This window comes from Mugil cephalus, chromosome 20 (genome assembly GCF_022458985.1).
Source record: "Mugil cephalus isolate CIBA_MC_2020 chromosome 20, CIBA_Mcephalus_1.1, whole genome shotgun sequence".
Taxonomy (NCBI): Eukaryota; Metazoa; Chordata; class Actinopteri; order Mugiliformes; family Mugilidae; genus Mugil; species Mugil cephalus.
Window position 1 is genome coordinate 6,957,745 of NC_061789.1, and position 21,541 is coordinate 6,979,285.

The 21,541-nt window shown below is 39.9% G+C and overlaps 1 protein-coding gene across 2 annotated transcripts; it reads right to left on the bottom strand.

Moving 5' to 3' along the window:
- Positions 1 to 12,904: 12,904 nt before the first annotated feature.
- Positions 12,905 to 17,132, bottom strand: LOC124998165 (macrophage mannose receptor 1-like). Of its 2 annotated transcripts, XM_047572389.1 has the most exons (6): positions 16,429 to 16,562; positions 15,701 to 15,978; positions 14,860 to 15,615; positions 14,230 to 14,543; positions 13,484 to 13,761; positions 12,905 to 13,398 (listed from the first exon to the last, which is right to left on the bottom strand). In XM_047572389.1, exons 4-6 carry the CDS (start codon positions 14,519 to 14,521, stop codon positions 13,210 to 13,212), a joined length of 759 nt encoding a protein of 252 aa, XP_047428345.1. In that variant the 5' UTR covers positions 14,522 to 14,543; positions 14,860 to 15,615; positions 15,701 to 15,978; positions 16,429 to 16,562; the 3' UTR covers positions 12,905 to 13,209. The 2 variants fall into 2 exon arrangements, with proteins under 2 accessions (XP_047428345.1, XP_047428346.1); XM_047572390.1 differs by lacking the exons at positions 14,860 to 15,615; positions 15,701 to 15,978; positions 16,429 to 16,562 and adding an exon at positions 17,037 to 17,132.
- Positions 17,133 to 21,541: the final 4,409 nt, after the last annotated feature.

The window sequence follows — 21,541 nt, forward strand, 5'->3', positions numbered from 1 at the left end:
GCCTGACATTTCAACGCAAGTAAAATAACCTGACAATCGACCTGGGGTTCGGCTGCAGTGTGAACAGGCATCCCGCGTCGACCCACTAATTTAAACCACAACATTGATGTACCTGCTCTAAAACCGAGCAAAGTTTCGGTCCAGCCAAGATCAGCCTTCCTGTTGGTGTCCCCAAGACCGATCGCTGAAGGCAAAGATTTTTGTCCATTTTTTCAATCATACAAATCAAAGGGGTTGTTAAACTATCGTTAATGGAAGCGCATGGGTGAATTAGCTCTACCTCACGTTTGGGAAATCGCACTGATCGGGGAAAGCATGTGCGAATGTGTTTATATACAGCTTTCATAGCTATATGGCATACTTTCTTTATCGATCAGATTATCTGTGAGCTGCTCTGCATCCAAGGAGAAAAGGAGATTCGGCAACAGATATCGGGCAGTGTACGGGATTCGAATATCAGCAGCCTTTTGAAAGAGCGGGGGTTTGACTGGTCTACTCTTCAGGTCATCAACAAGCTGAAAGTGTTAAAAAAATACCCTCTGATAAACGACAGGATGAGCAGGAGCGGCATGGGATGCACCATGCTGTCCACTGTTTACCTCGCAGTGTTCTTAAATGTGTAATGATGATGTTGTCGCAGCACTCACAGCGGGAGATCAGACCCAGCACACCAAGGCAGGTCAACCCAGGTCTGAAAATCCCGTGTCAATCCACTATTTTCAATGTGAAAGCGGTATAACAGTGGCTTGATACCTGTCTTAACCTCAGAAAGCTTCATTGTCACGAATGTACAAATGTACACTACAGGTCAAAAGTTTGGAAGCAAGATCAAATTTGTATATAAAAGATCATTGGTGCACTTTTGCATCAAAATAAACATGATTATTATGTAAAGAGTAACATTTTTACTATAATTACGAGATATTTGACGTTTTCTTATACGAGGCATTTGTTCCAAGAGGGATATTTGTATGCAGACTCTCAAAAGTCAAAGAGTTACAGTGAATAATGCAAACTGTGATTTTTTTTTCTTTTTAACTTTTGCACTGAACTTGTGACTCTTGCAAAACTCCTTGACCCTAAAACTAAGCCCTTCTTTTCTTTTGCTAACATTTATTCAGCAACAGTGTGATAACATTATTGTACACCTAAAGGCAAAAGGAAAATAAATGGAATGCAATAAAACAATAAAAGCAAATACATCCCAAAATACAAATAACTCATTTTCATTTTTATGAAAGGCATTGTGAACAGGAACTTGAAGTTGCCTCCAAACGTTTGACCTGTAGTGTAGGTACAATTTTAAAAGTACAGCTTAAAGAGTTATGTCTGCCAACAATCTGACATATGAAATCTTATTTTCAATGGATCACCTGAAACTGGAGCTTCATGTAATCGCTTCCGTCCTTTTTTTTTTTTTTTTTTTGGAGCAAATCACTCGGGAAATCTGTAAATAAAATAAGTTTCTCATTCCTTGTTTTTGCTTCATGCACTTTGGATTTGATCTTTTAGGCCAAACTATACATGTACAAAAATGTATTATATAAAACATATTGTTTTATGGGCTTTTTGTTATACATTTTGGACTTGAAAAGGAAGACTGTGAGGCCAACTGGACATGTGTCTGAGTGGGTGTATCTTAAAGGCCTGAGTCTTGCTGCTGGATTGCTCATGGTGACCTCAATGTAAAGCGCCCTCTAGTGGATCACTGCTTTCACCCACTGGTGTCCATGTGAAGCAGGCAGCAGCAGAGTTGGCTAACTAGCAGCCAGGGCACCACAGAAAGGCGGAGCTGAGTATAATGTGAGCTCCCAACATGGCGGGAGCCGTCTAAGCCATCAGGTCACTTGGCAGCAGTTTGACTCTGTTTTAACTGGATGCGTGGTCGACCTCAGCCGTCTGAACCAATCCGACTCTAGGCCAGCCTCATGTAATTCTATGTTGCAGTAATGAAACACACAGTGATGTCTACTTTCAGTAAAATGGCTTTCCACACGACGTTTTAACTCTTGACTCTGTCTTTATAGCTTTATTATGGCATCAATAAAAAAAAACACGCAAATTTTACTCTTTCCCTCTTCTCCACTCCAATGATTTACAATGGAAAATATTAAGTGTCATTGATAGTTTGATGTGTTATTGTACCAAACAGTGGCAGCAGTAGTTTACTAACCAAAAGACACAAACAAGCCTTAAAAAAGCTGTGAAATTACTGCAAATAGACACACTAACATCTAAAAGAGATACAAACTGACTACAAGTAGACAAACAATTACAAAGAGACACAAACAACTACAAAGAGATACAAAATGACTACAAAGAGACACAAACAACTACAAAGGGATACAAAATAACTACAAAGAGATACAAAACAACTACAAAGAGATACAAAACAACTACAATGAGATACAAAATGACTACAAAGAGATGTAAAACAACCAGTTATTGCCTCATGTAAACAAATATGCAAAATGGCCACAAGGAGATTTGAAACGACACAGCAGGAAACAGGCAACCAAAAAGAGATATGTGTCAGCCACAAGAGACAAAACTACAAAGAGTTGGCGTGAAAAGAGTGGCAAGCGAAAAAAAGATTCAAAACGAGAATGGATGAAAGATGAACACACGCTTTTGTGTCATAATCATGTCTATTAGTAGTTACAAAAAGAAGCTACTCATTATTTCATACTGAAATTGCATATTTATTTGGCATTCATTTCTCATGTTAAATGACATATGTATCTATTATTAATGTGGAACGTATCATTTGTGAATAATCAGGGCTCTAAATATGAGTTCTTTATTTCAGCACTGATTTTAGTGGACTCAGAAAAAGGAAATGTGTGTTTCCTCCCACTGATGTGTGATTTAAGCAAAGAATCCTAGCACCCTCTGGTGACCATCTTGGAGGGAAAGATGATATCACTTTTAAAATCCCAAACCGCTGACTTTGCTGCGCTATCCAACAAGGAAAACTTGACAAATCAAAACACTTGCCTAGACTGCATCTGCCACGACTGAGAGGCTCAAAGAATTCTTTAAATTGCTCAATCTTGAGTATAGTAGCTGACTTTGCTATTGCTACTTCTTTTCCAGAGTTGCAAGGAAACAAGACTACTTATCTAGTAAAGCATAGGTCTCCAACATTTTTCAGGCCAAGGACCCCCAAACTGATGGAGAGATCCATAGGGACCCTCTATCTATTATATGTGTTACATTAAACTAGTGCTATTTATGAATATACATTATTGTCATTTTGCATTCAATGTTAAGCTATTCAAATAATATAGAGTGGTGTCATAAACATACCTAATGTCTTCTGCTTCAATTTATCCCTTAACTAAAGCATGTTGGATTCCTGTTAATGTGTTTTTAAATAAATTTAAATTTGTGGGGAAAATTTTTAAATATATATATTAAAAATGTCCAATCAACCAAAGATTCTGTGACGTCCCTGCAGTACCTCTGCGGACCCCCTAGGGTCTGCAGAGGTAGAATCTGCACCCGAAGCACAAGGAAATACATGTTTAAGAGTTCTTGTAACACACAAAGCTTCTTCTCTCGTTGCAGCTCCTTGTCCAAAGACACCTTTAATTTCTACTAAAGTACCCAAGTAAATATATTTAGCTGCATGGATCTAGTGGTTTAAAGCCTCTTCTGACAAAAGAAGTTTCTTATCTCGCTGCAGCTCCTTGTCCCAAAGGATGAAGTGTTCTTCTTCTCCAGGACACCACAGAACCGGTCAGCCTCGCACCTTTGAAGGTTGTCATACTTCAACTCTTCTCCGCTCACCCACAGCCACTCACCAGCCAGGAAACGCAGGCCCGTCCACACCTGCAAACATTTACCAGAGAGAAAAGGTTCATTTGATACCAGCGGATGAGCTGCTCAGCAACACAAAAATACTGTAGACAACGTCCCGACCTCGTCAGTGGTGGCTTTTTGCGCCTCACGTTGTACGTCGTCCTGGTCTGCTTCAGAGATTATCGTGACCAGGTCGTAGCGGTGTCTCCCATATGAAGAGGCTGGGCTATTTGTGTCTGTTTTCCCGAGAGACCTGCAGTGGTCCAACGCCTCCTCCCACGTCTTATTCTCTTTCACCAGGACCAACGTTGCATCGTTACAGATGAAAGGAAACTTTTTTTCACAGTCGTAGTTATACAACTGGGTTCCGTAAGCATACTTTAAAGCACAGTGCTCGTGTACTTGTGGTTCTGTAAAAAGTAACAGAAACAGCGTAAAAGATACTTGGGCGCTATTCTTCATCATGTTTTCCAATGGAGAATAAATCTGTTGTATCCCACAAACAGGTGTCAATTTAACAAAAACAACATACTAATGTAACTTTATTAGCAACCTGAGCTACATGCTTCTTACCTCCAATAGCCCAGTTGATGTACTTAGCTTCCTCATCTCCAATGGACCATTTCCATGGACTGTCTGCGTCATCTCTGTACAATCCAACCCAGCCAAATATTGAGTAGTAAGGCTGAGCCTCATATTCATTTTCCATTGTGATTAGGTCAATGTGATGCTCCCTGCAGAAGGCCTGCGCATTTTTCCAGGTCATCACGTTAGAGCCGGCGTAAACTTTAAAGTTTGAGGATGCATGTCCGCATAGAGAGAAAACAAGGAGGAGCAGTAGTGGGGAAGTAATGCAAATCTTCCTCATCGTATGGTTTTTCCACCGGAGAGTTTACACTAGAAAGACAAAAAGGCATCCAAGGATAGATCTCTCTGAAGGACTGATTTAAAGTATATATCTACTCTATATAAACATTATGAGATACCATTTATCACGTTACCATAAACCTGCAATCACATGCAGTTGATGAACATTTAAATCTAAATCTTTTTTTTTTTTTAAATGTGAGTCAACAGTTGAAGTCATCTCATAAACTTCCGCAGAGTAAATATTGTCATTGTACCATGTGATGGGATGGCATGGGATACATTTAACAGTGACAATCTATCCTATGCTATCACACACCATTTGCCATTAATGCAGCCCTACAGTGGTAAATAAACCCCAGACCCTGCAGTGGTATTAACTTGCTCTACCTAACTTTCCACACCATTTTCTGCAGCAGAACTCACCTTTGAGGCAGGAGAGGAGGTCAGCTCAGAAAGTCTTGGGCTTTCAGGTAAGAGTGAGGTAAGTCTGTTAAATGTCCAGTCACTAGATCATCAAACCTGCTGAACCTTGACCAGATCCAAATTGTCATTACTTCCTTTCTTCCAAGACTTTTTCATCCAGGAGGTTTTAAGGATGCAAAGTGGAAGCATGCAAATAAAGAATATTTGTGTGTGTTTGAATACTTAGCTTCTTAGTTATAAGAAATCAAAAGAGGTTGCAGCGCTGAGTTGATGTGTCTCAATAAAGCCATTCTGGTCTCAACTAATTATCTTTAGGAGGAGTACACTGAACCTATTCCCAAAACCTTGGATATCAATTTATAGTCCCACAGTGGGGAAGGATTCAGGAAGAGAATGAGTTTAAGACGGCAAGTTGATAACGTCCGTAATAAGCGGAGGTCGAGAGTCTTTTGATGCCCAAAAGGCAAGAAACCTTCAATCTGTGTTGAGTCTTGAAGATTCTCATTTATAAAGATATGAATAAAACTGTAAAACCTGGCTCTGTTTGGACAGCATTAATTGTTCTCGTACCCTCCTCTGCTCTCGATTGACAGACTGAAACTTTCGAATCCTTTTTACCAAATTCGTAATATCTGTGTTTAGTTTTTTAGAATGGCTTTTTCAACTTTGTAAGTGTGTAATGTATTATATTTAAGTGTTTTGTTTACCAGTAACTGGTAAGTTTTCTTAGATCCAGACTGTTGAAAGACTTTTTCTAAAGTGAAGATATGGAAAAAAATCTAATAATTTCCATATCCAGGTCCTCTAACTCTGTATATTTTTGAAGAAGAGTAGGGGTTAGGTGTCACCTATAGGAATTTACTGGCTTCTCAGGCATCAGTACGGACAGGATTAAGGGGGAGCGACCTGATAAAGTTCTCGACAGATATTCGTAGTCCAATGTTCTATGGAAGAATTGATGTGATAATCTATGAAGGAATAATCTCCAGGTTTGAGGGTGCATGCATCTCTAAATGTCAAGATTTAAATCTTTCATAAAGGCCTGGGTTGTTTTAGCTGCCTTTGTTTTTGTTAATGTCATAGTCGACTTGTCTACCACGGGATCCAAGCAGAAATTAAAGTCTTTCAAGAACATTTCCTGTATAAAGGATTCATGCATTTAAATGTAAGAGTGTCCAGCACTTTGAAAATATTTGAAATATTAGTTGACAAGAACATATCGCCCTGACGAATCACTAACAGTGTCTTGAATTTCTACAAGGGTGTTTTTTTTTTGTTTTTTTGTTTTTATCAGAATGGCTATTTCCCTGACCTTAGAATTAAAAGATGACAATATTACCTGTCCTATCTGCTATTTTCCCAACTTTTTATGCCCCTGTACAGTTAGGTATGTCACTTCTATAAAGGTGTATAAAGTGCTATCAAAAAATTAAAATAATCACATTAATCGCAGGGTTGCTTTGGATTATTTTCGAATAATCGTGATTAAATACCGATCATTTTTAATCTATATTAATCGCGATTCATAAGCAAACAGACAAAAGAAAGAAGGGAATATATATGCACTTAATGGATTTGCTAATCACCTTAAAACAACTTAAATTTTTCGTCTTTTTTTAAAAAAAAATCATTTATTAACATTAATGTGGCCCTGTTGCTACTCTTTCACAAAGACAGTGAACAGTGCAGTTGATGTTGTTTATTCTAATAAAACATTTTTTTAAAAAAAATGTGAATCAGCATTTGAAGCTGCCCCGTAAACCTGAACTAATATCTGTGCAAAACTGTTCTTATTTGCCAAAGTAGGGATTTATTTTATGTAATTTTGATCATTCATGGGTTCAATTACTAAGACTTCATCTAAACTAAAGAAAAAAAGAAAAACTGGAAATCTAAACACCATTTGCCATTAATGCAGCCCTATAGTGGTAAATAAACCTCAGCCCCAACACACCCTGGTCATCTTTCCGGAGTCCCAATAGGATGCAAAGCAGTGTCATGCAAATGTCACAAAGAGGGACCAGAGAAGAGAATGTTGAACTTTTATTTTATATAAGTTGCAACACTACATTTTTGAAAAATATTTATGTCTTTCATATATATATATACAAGAATAAGTATGCTGTAAAATGCTCCAATGAAAGAAAGAGACTAAAGTAAAGTAAAGATTATTACAATATACAATATAGACAGGATTATAAATTCAAAATGTCAAATGATTCCTATATTGGCAGTATTATACAGAGGTTTACTTTCAGAATGTAATAGTAGGAAAGCACTATTTTACATAAAATGAAAACACAAACAAAGAAACCTTTAATTTCAGCTAAAGTTTTCAAATAAATGTATTGAGCTGCATGGATCTACTAGTTAATTAGCTCAGCTAATTAGCTGGTGTTTTTTTTTATTTCTGTGGCTAGGCTAATTGTACCTCGTTTCTGACATACGCAGAAGAATGAGATGTCCTGGTCTGAGTGTAGTTGCATTCCCATCATCTCTATTACCGACTGCTGGTGTCTAGGCTAATTAGCTGATGTTTTTATTTCCGTGGCTAGGCTAATTGTATCTTGTTTCTGACAGTTAGTAGCTGACCACTGGTCTGCTGGTTGGTTGTCCAGTTGGACCTGGCTTCTAATGGAGTTTTGCCTTAGATCATGGCACAAGGGATTGTAACATCTTGTCCTGTGTATAAATGAATACCAAACCATGCCTACATTTGGAGTATTATACATTAGGCTACTTTCAGAATATAACAGTAGAAAGGAACTATTTCTCAAAATTGAAAGACAAAGACACCTATAATTTCTACTAAAATAGTCAAATAAATGTATTTAGCTGCATGGATCTACTGGTTTAAAGCCTCTTCTGACAAAAGAAGTTTCTTCTCTCGTTGCAGCTCCTTGTCCCAAAAGATGAAGTGGTCGTCTTCTCCAGGACACCACAGAACCGGTCAGCCTCGCACCTTTGAATGTTGTTGTACATCACCTGTTCTCCGCTCACCCACAGCCACTCACCAGCCAGGAAACGCAGGCCCGTCCACACCTACAAACATTTACCAGAGAGAAACAAACCTTCATGCCAACACAGAGGATGAATAGATCAGCAACACAAAAATACTGCAGCCAACGCCCCGACCTCATCAGTGGTAGCCTGCTGCGCGTTATGCCACACATATTCGTGTTCAGCCGGAGAGGTCAGTGTGACCAGGTCGTAGCTGTTCCCATACAGAGAGGCTGGATTATTTGTGTCCACTCCTCCGAGAGACCTGCAGTGGTCCAACGCTTCCTCCCACGTCTTATTCTCTTTCACCAGGACCAACATCTCATCGTAACACGTAAAAGAACGTGTGATACCGCAGTAATCGGACCTCCAACGTCCAGATCCAAATTTAACACCACAATGTTTGCCTGGGAATGGTTCTGCAAGAAGTAGAAAATGCAGATACATGGGTGAGTTTCAGAATCATTCGTTTCTTCTGTTGATATTGAATGCACAGAAATTCATCAAGTGGATGTCCTGGGAGTGGATGTACAGAATTAAATCCTTTAGACCTAAGAACAGAACATGTGTTTTGACACTGAATTTGAACAGCTGCAAATGAATGGACAGAGTCTGGGCCACCATTACACCCTAACAGGACTGTATGTAGGCCAATAGTAATCCATGTTAAAGATCTGACGTTCCATTAATAATATCAGGCCCCACAAAGAGAACAGGAGTTTCGTACTCTGCAAATTGGTATTAAGGCTTGTGTAAGAATCATAATAAGAATAAAATCAGTGGCAACCGAAACACAAACAGGAGTTGCTTAAAGAAAGACCAAATCAGTTTCATGCATCTTACCATTTTGATCCCAGTTTGTGTAGTTGGTTTTCTCATCTCCTCTGGACCATTTCCATGTTTTTCCTGTGCCATCTCTGTACAATCCAATCCAGCCCTGTGCTGAATCGTAGAACTAACTATCATGCTCATTTCTGATTGTGATTAGGTCTGTGTGATACTTCCGGCAGAAAGCCTGCGCATCTTTCCAGGTCAAGTTATTATAGAGAACTTTAAAGTTTAAGAATGCATGTCCACATAAAGGGAAAACGAAGAGGAGGAGCAGCAGGGGGAAAATAATGCACATCTTCCTCATAGTGTGTTTTTATCCACTGGAGAGTTTACACTGAAAGACAAACAGGCATCCATGAAAGAGATAGAGATGATAAATAAGAGACAAATAATGTACAAATGCATTTAAAGTGACCTGCCCCTCGGTCATCTGGTAACACTGGCCATATCTGTATTTGCCTTGAGAGACACAATTGGATGATGCACTCTGTATCATTTAACGGCATGGTATTTTGGACAACATTAATCAAACCATTCAAATTTTTAATCGCGATTAAGCAGGGTTGCTGTGGATTGATTTCAATTAATCGCAATTAAATATATATGCACTTAATGTGTTTATTAACCCCCCTGAAACAACTTAAATTTTTGTCTCTTTTTTTTTAAACAAACATTTATCCATGTTAATGTGGCCCTGTTGCTACTCTTTCACAAAGACAGTGAACAATGCAGTTGATGAACATTTGTACTAGTAGAACATTAGATTTTTAAAAATGTGAATGAGCATTTGAAGCTGCCTGGTAAACCTGAACTAACATCTGTGCAAAACCATTCTTGTTTGTCAAAGTAAGGATTTACTTTATGCAATTTTGATCATTTGATGGCATGCTATCATGAACAACATGGTTTCAATTACTAAAACTTTATCCAAACTAAATCAGTGCTTCCTATCACACACCATTTTCCATTATAGCAGCCCTATAGTGGTAAATAAACTCCAGCCCCTGCAATAGTATTTCCTTGTTCTACTTAATTTTCTACATCAGTTTCTACAGTACAACTCACCTTTCAAGAAAGTCTTCTCCTGAGCCAAGTCTAGTAAATACTCTGGAGGAATCTAAACCGGCTTTAGACTCTAATCTTCAGTCACGAGATCATGCAAATCCTGCAGAATGCCCTTGCAGGTAAGACACATCCTAATTTGCAGGACTTGACATTTGCATCCTCTCTTCTGAGTCATCTTTTCGGAGTGCCAAGAAGTTGCAAAGCAGTGTCATGCAAACACACAGTCACGTAGAGTGCCTAGAGAATGATTATATTGAAATACTGGACTTTGCTTTCTTCTCCTGTCATATGACAACTACTGTGGTTGCAAGTGTGCAAACTGGTGTTCTTTTCATGAAATATACATAGAACACCAATACGGTAGATCTTACAAACACATGATATATTACTGTGAAGTAGTGTAGCCATTGGGTCTTAAGCGAAGTACTCAAAAGGCTTGGTTGAAGGTCAAATTGGTGGTCATTTTATTTACAGTGTAACCAGGAATGTGCAAGAAGAAAAACTAAACAAAACTAGTAACATAAGTAATTGAGGCTAAATCATCTCATTATAACTCAACTCAAAGTACAGCACAAGCTGCTTTGGTAAACTTTCCTTCTCTGGTAGTGATGTGCGGATTAATACCGAAATATTGATACTTCCAATACCAGGTCTTTATGCTCTAAAATCATTTCTCAAATAAAAAATATCAATACTTTAGAAAATTCAGTCATTCAAGGTAATTTAGGACACAGCGGAAAGTAAATAAACTATTGGGAGACACCTTGTGAAACACCTCGGGTTGAACCACAACACAGAATACGAGGCATTTAGGATGAGGAGGACAGAAGAGGAGAGCACAAAGTATGAATTAAAGGGCAATTTTCATTTTATAGTAGTTCTTAATAGTTAAACGGTCCGGTTGGGGTAGAGTTGAGGTGAGGACCCAGGTGCAGGATGATAAGGATGAGGCAGGGAGTTCAACAAAAAGTATTTTATAATTAACAAAAAGCGCTGCACGAGGCAGGAAAGTACAAAAATACAAAAATCAAAAGAATCATGAGAATGGCATGGAGCTAAACAAATTAAAAGAGAAATTAAATGGCAAATAAATACACATATACTCAGGTGACAAATGGCATCTATAGGCCCACTTTGTCACAATTACATTAAAACAAAGACTTGGTTGTGTAATGCGTTCATAAAGTTGCTATTAAATCAAAATTTAACTCAGTATTATGAGATTGAATGTCCAAAACCCGGCATGGAGGACAAAGGAAATCTAGCAAAAACTAGTCATGCAAAAAACACATTTGATATAATGAGAATGACAACTGATCTATTCATTATTACACAGGATGAGATGTTACAGTCCCTTGTGCCCTGATCCGATGCAAAACATTTCGAAGCCCAGTCCAACTAAGAAACTGAGCAGCATCCTAGCAGTCAGCTACCAGCTAGCAACCAACATAAAGACACCAACCGACTAGCCTAGCCAACAACAGTAGGTTAGGAGTGATGGGATATGCAACTACATGTCAACGAAGACTTCGCCCTTGTGCCAAGATTCAGGAAAAGACACATTTGGAAAACCCAACCATGTGACTTTCAACCAAGAGGTTAGCTTAGCCCTACTACTAACTACTAAAACTACTCAACTAGCCTTACCTTTAGCATGCTCCTCAGGTAAGATGTTTCCTCCTTAGCCACAGCCACTCATTTACTCGCTCTGCTGCCAGGGACATGTTGTCTGTTCTCTCCCACGAATGCCCAGCTCTTACAGGAGAGCAATAGTGGATTAGCGACAAATCAACCTCCAAAGTTGCACCTTAATCCAACCCACCTCCACCAGTGCTCCCCCCTCGCTGCTCAGCTTCTGCTGCCATCTCTGCATATCTAACTCTCATTAGCCCCCTCAACTCTATCTTCCCACGGGACAGTAAGTTCAATAAAATACACTACCTTCTCTACTTCTGACCGCAACAGCAGGTGTGTTTTAGTTATTCTTATTTCTACCTGGGAAACAAATTCTGATATTTGAAGGATGGTCCATATACTTGCACATCATGTTGTATTTGGTTTATTGAAAACTAAAATAAAATAGACGGCTTGGGAAGGCTTTTTATTAAATGCAGGGTAAGACCAAGCATGTGGTAAAATGTTCTATCGAAATGAAAAAGACCTCCACTGAATATGCTATTTTTACAATAATATAGAAGGTAAAGGAAGCAACATATCACTGGTTTAATCAGGGCTTTCCTTACAATAGCCAGGTAATTATACCAAACCATGCATAGTTGTTATGTTCATAAGTGCTTGCTCACACAAAGAAATAACAACGAGAAGCAGAAGCACAAGAGTGCACATCAGTGAAGAGGGAGATGTTTTGCTGATTGTGGCTGTGGAACATTTCAATCACTAAAATCTTCTTTGAATATTAATGCGATCTAGAATTCAGTTTGTATTTATAGATTTAAGAGTTTCAGGTTTTTACAGGCAATTACTTTAGATATTTCCAGAATACAGAGTAAGTGAGTTCTAAGAATGGCTTGTAGAAATAAGTAATCTTTATCAGAGCTCAGCTCGTATGGGCTGAACGACACAATACAGCAGAACACAGTTTCTACAGAAACAGAACTCACCTTTTTGAGACAAGAGAAGAGGTGGTCAGCTTAGGAAGTCTTCTCCTCAGCCAAGTCTGTTAAATACTAATCACACAGGCAAGAACTGCCTTTAGAGAATAATTTCCAGTCACAGGATTATGCAAATCTTGTAGAATGACCTTGCCAGGGATACATGCACATTTGCTTTGCTTCTTCCGAGTCATCTTTCCGGAGTGTCAACAAGTTGCAAAGCAGTGTTATGCAAATGTCACAGAGACAACATATTTTATTACAATAAATAAATAAATAAATAAGTGGAATACAATCAGTAGGCTTGAAATGGATTTTTAATAAATGCTCAAATGGAAGAAAAAGACCTCCACTGAAATGCTGCTCTTATAATAATATAGAAGGTAGGGGAAGCAACATATCACTGGTTTAATCAGGGTTTTCATTATAATAGACAGGTAATTATACCAAACCATGCCTACATTTGGAGTATTATACAGAGTTTTACTTTCAGAATATAACAGTAGAAAGGAGCGATTTTTCATAAAATGGAAAGACGAACAAAGACACCTTTAACTTACTAAAGTACCCAAGTAAATGTATTTAGCTGCATGGATCTAGTGGTTTAAAGCCTCTTCTGACAAAAGAAGTTTCTTCTCTCGTTGCAGCTCCTTGTCCCAAAGAATGAAGTGTTCTTCCTCTCCAGGACACCACAGAACCGGTCAGCCTCGCACCTTTGAATGTTGTCGTACTTCACCTGTTCTCCGCTCACCCACAGCCACTCACCAGCCAGGAAACGCAGGCCCGTCCACACCTACAAACATTTACCAGAGAGAAACAAACCTTCATACCAACACAGAGGATGAGCTGCTCAAATGCAGTGTAGAAAACTGCCTGACCTCATCGGTGGTAGCTTCTCGGGCTTCACTTCTTGCAAAGCTGTGGTCAAATTCAGAGGACAGTGTCACCAGGTCGTAGCGGTGGTCCCTGTTGGTAGAGGTGTCCACTCCCCTGAGAGACCTGCAGTGGTCCAACGCCTCCTCCCATGTCTTATTCTCCTTCACCAGGACCAACGTCTCATCGTAACAGATGAAAGAGTGATCAACTGTACAGGGACCGTTCCACCATGTGTCGTAATTCGGATACTTAAACGCACAGTTTTGCTTTGAGTCCAGTTCTGCAAAAAGTAGACAACACTATAGTACGGTAGCCCTAAGCGGCCATGCATGCATACATATTAATTCCTCTGTTTTTCCCATGACAACAAGTTCATTTCCTCTGTTTTCAAAAGTTAATTATCTCATTATCTCAGGAAAACAAACACACATTGTAGTGTTAAGGGCATCCGTCAGTCAGCATGATGGAACTCGATAACGAGGTAAATAATTCATTTTCTTGGGAAAACAGGAAAAAATAATATGTAAGTGCATGGCCACTTAGGGCTTCCGTACTATGCTACAGCTTTGTAATATGGAGAATAAATAGTAGGCTATGGGACAACTTTGAACTTCCATCAATAAATATTAGGTTCCACAATGAGAGTTGAAGTCTTCATCTTTTGTAACTGAATATATTCCATCTCAAACACAGTCTGACAAAAATATGATGGAACTTAAGCTTAAAAACTCTTTTATGTGTCGCTTACCACTAGGGTCGAAAAAGGTGTAGTTGGCTTTCTCGTCTCCTCTGGACCACTTCCATGGACTACTGTCGTCCTCTCTGTACAAACCAATCCATCCTCTGCGTCCGTTAAGCTGCTGATTCTCTTCTTCATTTCTGATTGTCACCAGGTCAGTGTGGCGCGTCCTGCAGAAGTTCTGTGCCTCATTCCATGTCCGGCGTTTGTTAGTATATGTTGTTATGTTCATAAGTGCTTGCTCACACAAAGGAACAACGACGAGAAGCAGGAGCACAAGAATGCACATCTTCCTTGTCATGTTTTCCACTGGATAATTTGCACTGGAAGAGAAAAAAGAAGCGACAGAAACCGTTGAAGTCATGAAGAGGGAGATGTTTTGCTGATTGTGGCTGTGGAATATTTCAATCACTAATATACTTTGAACATTAATGCGATCTAAAATTCAGCTTGCATTTATAGATTTAAGAGTTTCACATTTTACAGGCAATTACTTTAGATATTTCCAGAATATACTGTAGGTGAGTTCTAAGAATGGCTTGTAGAAATAAGTAATCTTTAGCAGAGCTCAACTCATGGATCGAATGATACAATGACACAATACCAGCTGTGATTTACTTAGAAATCAGCAGAACTCACCTTTTTGAGACAAGAGGAGGTCAGCTTAGGAAGTCTTCTCCTCAGCCAAGTCTGTTAAATACTCAGCACACCGGCAAAACCTTTAGACCATAATTTCCAGTCACAAGATCATGCAAATCTAGAGTAAACATGCCAGGTACATTTACATCCTCTCTTCCGAGTCATCTTTCCAGAGTGTCAACAAGTTGCAAAGCAGTGTCATGCAAGTGTCACATAGACAACATGTTTTATCAGAATAAAGAAATAAATGGAATACAATCAGTAGGCTTGAAATGGATTTTTAATAAATGCTCAAATGGAGGAAAAAGACCTCCACTGAAATGCTGCTCTTATAATAATATAGAAGGTAAGGGAAGCAACATATCACTGGTTTAATCAGGGTTTTCATTGTAATAGACAGGTAATCATACCAAACCATGCCTACATTTGGAATATTATACAGAGTTTTACTTTCAGAATATAACAGTAGAAAGGAACTATTTTTCATAAAATGGAAAGACGAACAAAGACACCTTTAACTTACTAAAGTACCCAAGTAAATGTATTTAGCTGCATGTATCTACTGGTTTAAAGCCTCTTCTGACAAAAGAAGTTTCTTCTCTCGTTGCAGCTCCTTATCCCAAAGAATGAAGTGGTCTTCCTCTCCAGGACGCCACAGAACCGGTCAGCCTCGCACCTTTGAATTTTGTTGTACATCACCTGTTCTCCGCTCACCCACAGCCACTCACCAGCCAGGAAACGCAGGCCCGTCCACACCTACAAACATTTACCAGAGAGAAACAAAAATTCATGCCAACACAGAGGATGAGCTGCTCAAATGCAGTGTAGAAAACTGCCTGACCTCATCGGTGGTAGCTTCTCGGGCTTCAGTTCTTGCAAAGCTGTGGTCAAATTCAGAGGACAGTGTCACCAGGTCATAGCGGTGGTCCCTGTTGGTAGAGGTGTCCACTCCCCCGAGAGACCTGCAGTGGTCCAACGCCTCCTCCCACGTCTTATTCTCCTTCACCAGGACCAACGTCTCATCGTAACAGTTGAAAGCGCGGCCATTATAACAGGGAGACTTCCACCATGTGTCATATTTAAAATTCTTAAACGCACAGTTTTGGTTTGAGTCCAGTTCTGCAAGAAGTAGACAGCACTGTAGTACGGTAGCCCTAAGCGGCCATGCATGCATACATATTAATTACTCCGTTTTTCCCATGACAACAAGTTCATTTCCTCTGTTTCAAAAGTTAATTATCTCATTATCTCAGGAAAACAAACACACATTGTAGTGTTAAGGGCATCCATCAGTCAGCATGATGGAACTCGATAACGAGGTAAATAATTCATTTTCTTGGGAAAACAGGAAAAAATAACATGTGGGCTTCCGTACTATGCCACAGCTATGTAATATGGAGAATAAATAGTAGGCTATGGGACAACTTTGAACTTCCATCAATAAATATTAGGTTCCACAATGAGAGTTGAAGTCTTCATCTTTTGTAACTGAATATATTCCATCTCAAACACAGTCTGACAAAAATATGATGGAACTTAAGCTTAAAAACTCTGTTATGTGTCGCTTACCATTAGTGTACCAGGAGGTGTAGTTGGCTTTCTCGTCTCCTCTGGACCACTTCCATGGACTACTGTCGTCCTCTCTGTACAAACCAATCCATCCTCTCCGTCCGTAAAGCTGCTGATTCTCTTCTTCATTTCTGATTGTCACCAGGTCAGTGTGGTGCGTCCTGCAGAAGGTCTGTGCCTCATTCCATGTCCGGTAATTTTCAGTATATGTTGTTATGTTCATAAGTGCTTGCTCACACAAAGGAACAACGACGAGAAGCAGGAACACAAGAATGCACATCTTCCTTGTCATGTTTTCCACTGGATAATTTGCACTGGAAGAGAAAAAAGAAGAGACAGAAACCGTTGAAGTCATGAAGAGGGAGATGTTTTGCTGATTGTGGCTGTGGAACATTTCAATCACTAATATACTTTGAACACTAATGCGATCTAAAATTCAGCTTGCATTTATAGATTTAAGAGTTTCAGGTTTTACAGGCAATTACTTTAGATATTTCCAGAATATACTGTAGGTGAGTTCTAAGAATGGCTTGTAGAAATAAGTAATCTTTAGCAGAGCTCAACAACACAATACAGCAGAACACAGTTTCTACAGAAACAGAACTCACCTTTTTGAGACAAGAGAAGAGGTGGTCAGCTTAGGAAGTCTTCTCCTCAGCCAAGTCTGTTAAATACTCATCACACAGGCAAGAACTGCCTTTAGACCATAATTTCCAGCCACAAGATCATGCAAATCTTGTAGAATGACCTTGCTTGGGATAAAGGCACATTTGCTTTGCTTCTTCCGAATCATCTTTCCGGAGTACCAACAAGTTGTAAAGCAGTGTCATGCAAATGTCAAGTAGACGTCAAATTTTATTAGAAAAAAAAAATGTTATACAACAACTGGGCTTGAAATGGATTTTTAATGCTTTAATGCTCCAGTGGACGAAAAAGACCTCCACTGAAATGCTGCTCTTATAATAATATAGAAGGTAAGGGAAGCAACATATCACTGGTCTGGTGTGTCATGTGAGCTGTTCTCTAAAGCTGGAGAACTTGCATCAAAAAAAACTCAATCGCCTGAATGCAAATACATACACAGTTGAGTCTCTCAACTTGTCTGCAATGATGTTTACAATCCAGCAGGTGTCATTGTTGAGCGACACAGTAGACACAGTATTGCTACAGTTTGGGTAATGTGCAACAAGGCTTCACAAGGAGCAATCGCTCCAGCTCAGAGACAGTCCCTGGTGATGTGGCTGGCTGGAAAATCGAAAAAGAGCCTGACAACTTGCCATGCCAACCCTCCACATTTCTTGCCCAAAAGAAGACCAGGTGTGCCGCCATCTCTCTCAGAATACGTGGACAATCCATTGACATTTGAGCAGTTCAGTATGACCAGGCTGCAGCCAAAACACTGCGTGCCAGCACAAATAAAAATGCTGCAAAAAATATCATTGCAAGCAAAAAATTCAAATGGACTGGGGTCACAGAGGCTGAAAGTGCATTGGAATCACGCTGTGCATTCTGAAGCTATCCAAGCTCTGAGATTGTTGGTGTGCCAGTTCCACCTTCTGTGTTCCATATCCTCAGATGGTCATGTCCAAAGACCGGCTCCTCACCATCACTTGGAACATTAATTTGAGTGACCCTGCAGAAGATGCCTTCAATGACAGCAGAAAAGGAAGAAAATACGCCCCCTGTATGACGGTTTCCATTTAGCCTGCAAAGCTGTGTACCACCCTCGGCAAAACCTTTCCGCGGATGAGCGTATGGTAGCCACCAAGGCCAGAATCGCCCTGAAGCAATACATAAAGAATAAGCCAACAATGTGGAGGGATATAACTTCCTGTGCTGTCTGACAACAGAGGCAACTTCTGCTTGGACACCCCCTGAAACACACAACTAATGTTGCGTTAGCTAGCTGTTAGCATTAGCATTAACTTAACAAGTACCCTTAACTTCAGGTAATTTGACAAATCGTCCATCACTCACTGGATTAGACATACTGACACAAGGATAATTTATATATATAATATGAAATAGGTCCTAGGACTGAGCCCTGTGGCACACCTTTAGTTATCTCTAATGAAGAAGATGTAGCATTGGCCATCTGAACACACTCCTGTCAAGACAGGTAATCTGCATACCAGGTAGATGCCTGGTTAGAAACATCGATTTTCTGCAAGATACTGATCAGTATCACATGGTCAAACGCGTCAGATCAACAAAAAGGGCAACACAGACTAGTTTAATTAAGATTTCTTAAGTGCTTCAATCAAATCACTTAAAATTTTCAGGACAGCCCTGGCAGTGCTATTCCTCATGGAGAAAGATAAAGGGAGTGGTATGTGACTGTGCTGGATCATTTTATTGACAGTGCCAGAACAAACAGCTATTCGCTCAACAAAGATCTGTGTGGCGGACTGGAGCAGCAGCCACGGACACGTCAAGCCTTCCAGGAGCCCGTTGACAGCTGAGCTCTGTGAAGCGCCCTCACAACCAGTCCTGATGACTGATCAGCACATCCCATTGTTGAACCCTGGTGGAGCTGTGTGATTGCACAACTCAAGTGTTTTGCACATTTAAGATTTTGCACATCTAAAGCTCTGTTTACAATTGAATAATCCATGCTGCACTACTACCATCATTCATGCTGATTGTTTCTGTTTTACACATATATATATATATATATATATATATATGTTGTTTTGTTTTGCAAAGTCTTTGGTTGATTAGACACTTTTTTTTAAAAAAAATTCCCCCATAATGTTTCCATCAGAAATTGAAGTTTCTTTAAATACACGTTGACATGAATCCAATATAATATAGCAGAGGGATAAATGGAGGCAGTCAGCACTTCACTCAATTCGTCTCTACAGTTTCACACAGAGCGCTGCACTAGCCGAGACCTGTCGATCTAAGCCTCCTGTACACAGTAGGACCCGCCCCTATCGGCGCTGAGCCAATCACAAGGCCGCATATAACACTCTGACTCTGTCAGGTTCCCAGCAATTGGCCGAGAGCCTATTCAGTCCCCAGGAGAAATCCAAGACGCATATTAGCATAAGAGAAGCTAACAGTGCAGGTCGCTCCCATTTACCAACTACTGGAGCCAAAATGGCCGATTCACTGTCCCTACTACATTTAGTTGAAGACATGTTTAAAGTTAAAACTTGAATCTGTTAATTACATCAGTTAGGTATGTTTTTGTCAGGTATTATGTTTACGCCAGTTGCACCTTACTCTAGTGCACATTTGAAATAAGAAAATAAATATTTGAACCCGTGTATTATTAGAATAGCTTAACATTGAATGCAAAATGATAATAACAATGTATATGCCTCCCTACTTAATCCCTCCATCAGTTTGGGGGCCCTTGGCCGTGTTTTTTCGTAGATCTTGTCAGACTGACGGTGTTTATGTTGCTGACGTGGGCTACAACTAAGTAACAGTTACTATGCAGAAAAGCCTCATACGATCCAATATGTACTGTGGTCAAAGCGTTACTTTCTGCTGTGTTTTTACGTGCGACGATTAGTGAACCATAAAAAAAGTCGTTCAACCCCTGGTCGCTTACCATTAGGGTCCCAGGAGGTGAAGTTGGCTTCCTCGTTTCGTCTGGACCACTTCCATAGGCCATCCTCGTCCTTTCTGTGCAAACCAATCCATCCTCCGTATCCGGAAAGCTACCGATTCTGTTCTTCATTTCTGATTGTGGCCAGGTCAGTGTGGTAGTTCCTGCAGAAGGCCTGTGCCTCGCTCCATGTTACGCTGTAGCCACTGTATACTGTAAAGCTTACGAGTCCTTGCTCACACAAGGGAACCAGGGCGAGAAGCAGGGGCACAAGAATGCACGTCCTCCTCGTCATGTTTTCTACAGGGGGAGAGGATAAAACAAGTGTCCCAGAAAAAACAAGAGACATAAATCTTGAACATTAATCCAATATCCACTCTGCGCTCACCTCTGAGACGTCTTGAAGGAGGTCAGCTGTGAACCTTCAGGTATTCTGGTCAGTCTAGGTTGTCAAACATTTAGGGCAGGCTCCACTACTCATATGAACTCAGATGGCCAATCATAGCATCATGCAAAACCTTGAAAAGTATACAGAGTAACGCCACATATTTCAAGATGTCTCCCTTCCAAGTTATGTCAACATAAGGCAAAACAGTGGCATGCAAAACCAGGGTCCTTTTGGGGTATTGGAGAATTTTCATATGTGGGGTTGGGTCAGTCGACTCAGTATATACTGCAGAGTAGTCTATGGTTGCTCCTTTTAATGATAACCACACGGGAACATTTACAGCATCTGGAGTTGATTCCTCTTCATTTTTAGAGGCCTACAAACACACAGACACTGATACATTTTTAATTTTTTTTATTCCAGTCACAAACCTTATGTGACAATTGTATTTACATGCCTCTTATTGTATTAATATGAAGATTGCCTGTTTTTTTGCAGGGGCACAAAAAAATGTACGCTGAAGGTCTGGTGATGGTTGTATGTGATTTGCATTTTGTGAACCCACGGCATGCGTTACACTTTGTTTAAACTGCAAATACGGTTTGTTTTTTGACGTTCCTGCTCCCGACGCAAATCCCAAAAAAGGTGTGTGCAGGTGCATTTAGGACGAGCTTCAAGGAGCGGTTGCCAGTGGCAACTGTCAATAACAGCTGTCTGTCACAATGTCTCTTCCTGTTTTTGTTAACTACAGTTAAGCATCTTGGAAAAATGTACACTTGAAAATGCATTAGGATTATATTCACTACCTAAAGGGACAGAAACACTCTTTATTTTAGTGTTTCAGTTTGGCAAAGTACCACCCATTATTGTGGAGAGGGTGGGGCTCATGACCTATACTGCAGCCAGCCACCAGGGGAAGCTCCACATGCTTTGGCTTAACTTTCGAGGAGCTGTCATGGCGTCCAATTATCTTACACGTGCAAAACAGCTCCCTCCCCAGGCATTATATCAATGGCGTGTCCCCAGAGGAACAAATGTGGCGTGCACTAGAGTACTAAAGACAGACATATAATTTTTGCTAAATAATCATACAACAACACTCGCAGAAGATATACTTTCAAGTGTTACTTGCTGTATTGATTTCTATCCATTCTAGCCTACCCGCA

What these genes read in the sequence shown, in the direction of transcription:
- LOC124998165 (XM_047572390.1), bottom strand. Translation starts at nt 14,521, where the DNA reads ATGACAAGGAAGATGTGCATTCTTGTGCTCCTGCTTCTCGTCGTTGTT. An exon ending in CACCTTTTTCGACCCTAGTG is followed by an intron (nt 13,762 to 14,229) that starts GTAAGCGACACA and finishes TACTTTTTGCAG; the next exon opens with AACTGGACTCAAAGCAAAAC. An exon ending in GAGAAGCTACCACCGATGAG is followed by an intron (nt 13,399 to 13,483) that starts GTCAGGCAGTTT and finishes AAATGTTTGTAG; the next exon opens with GTGTGGACGGGCCTGCGTTT.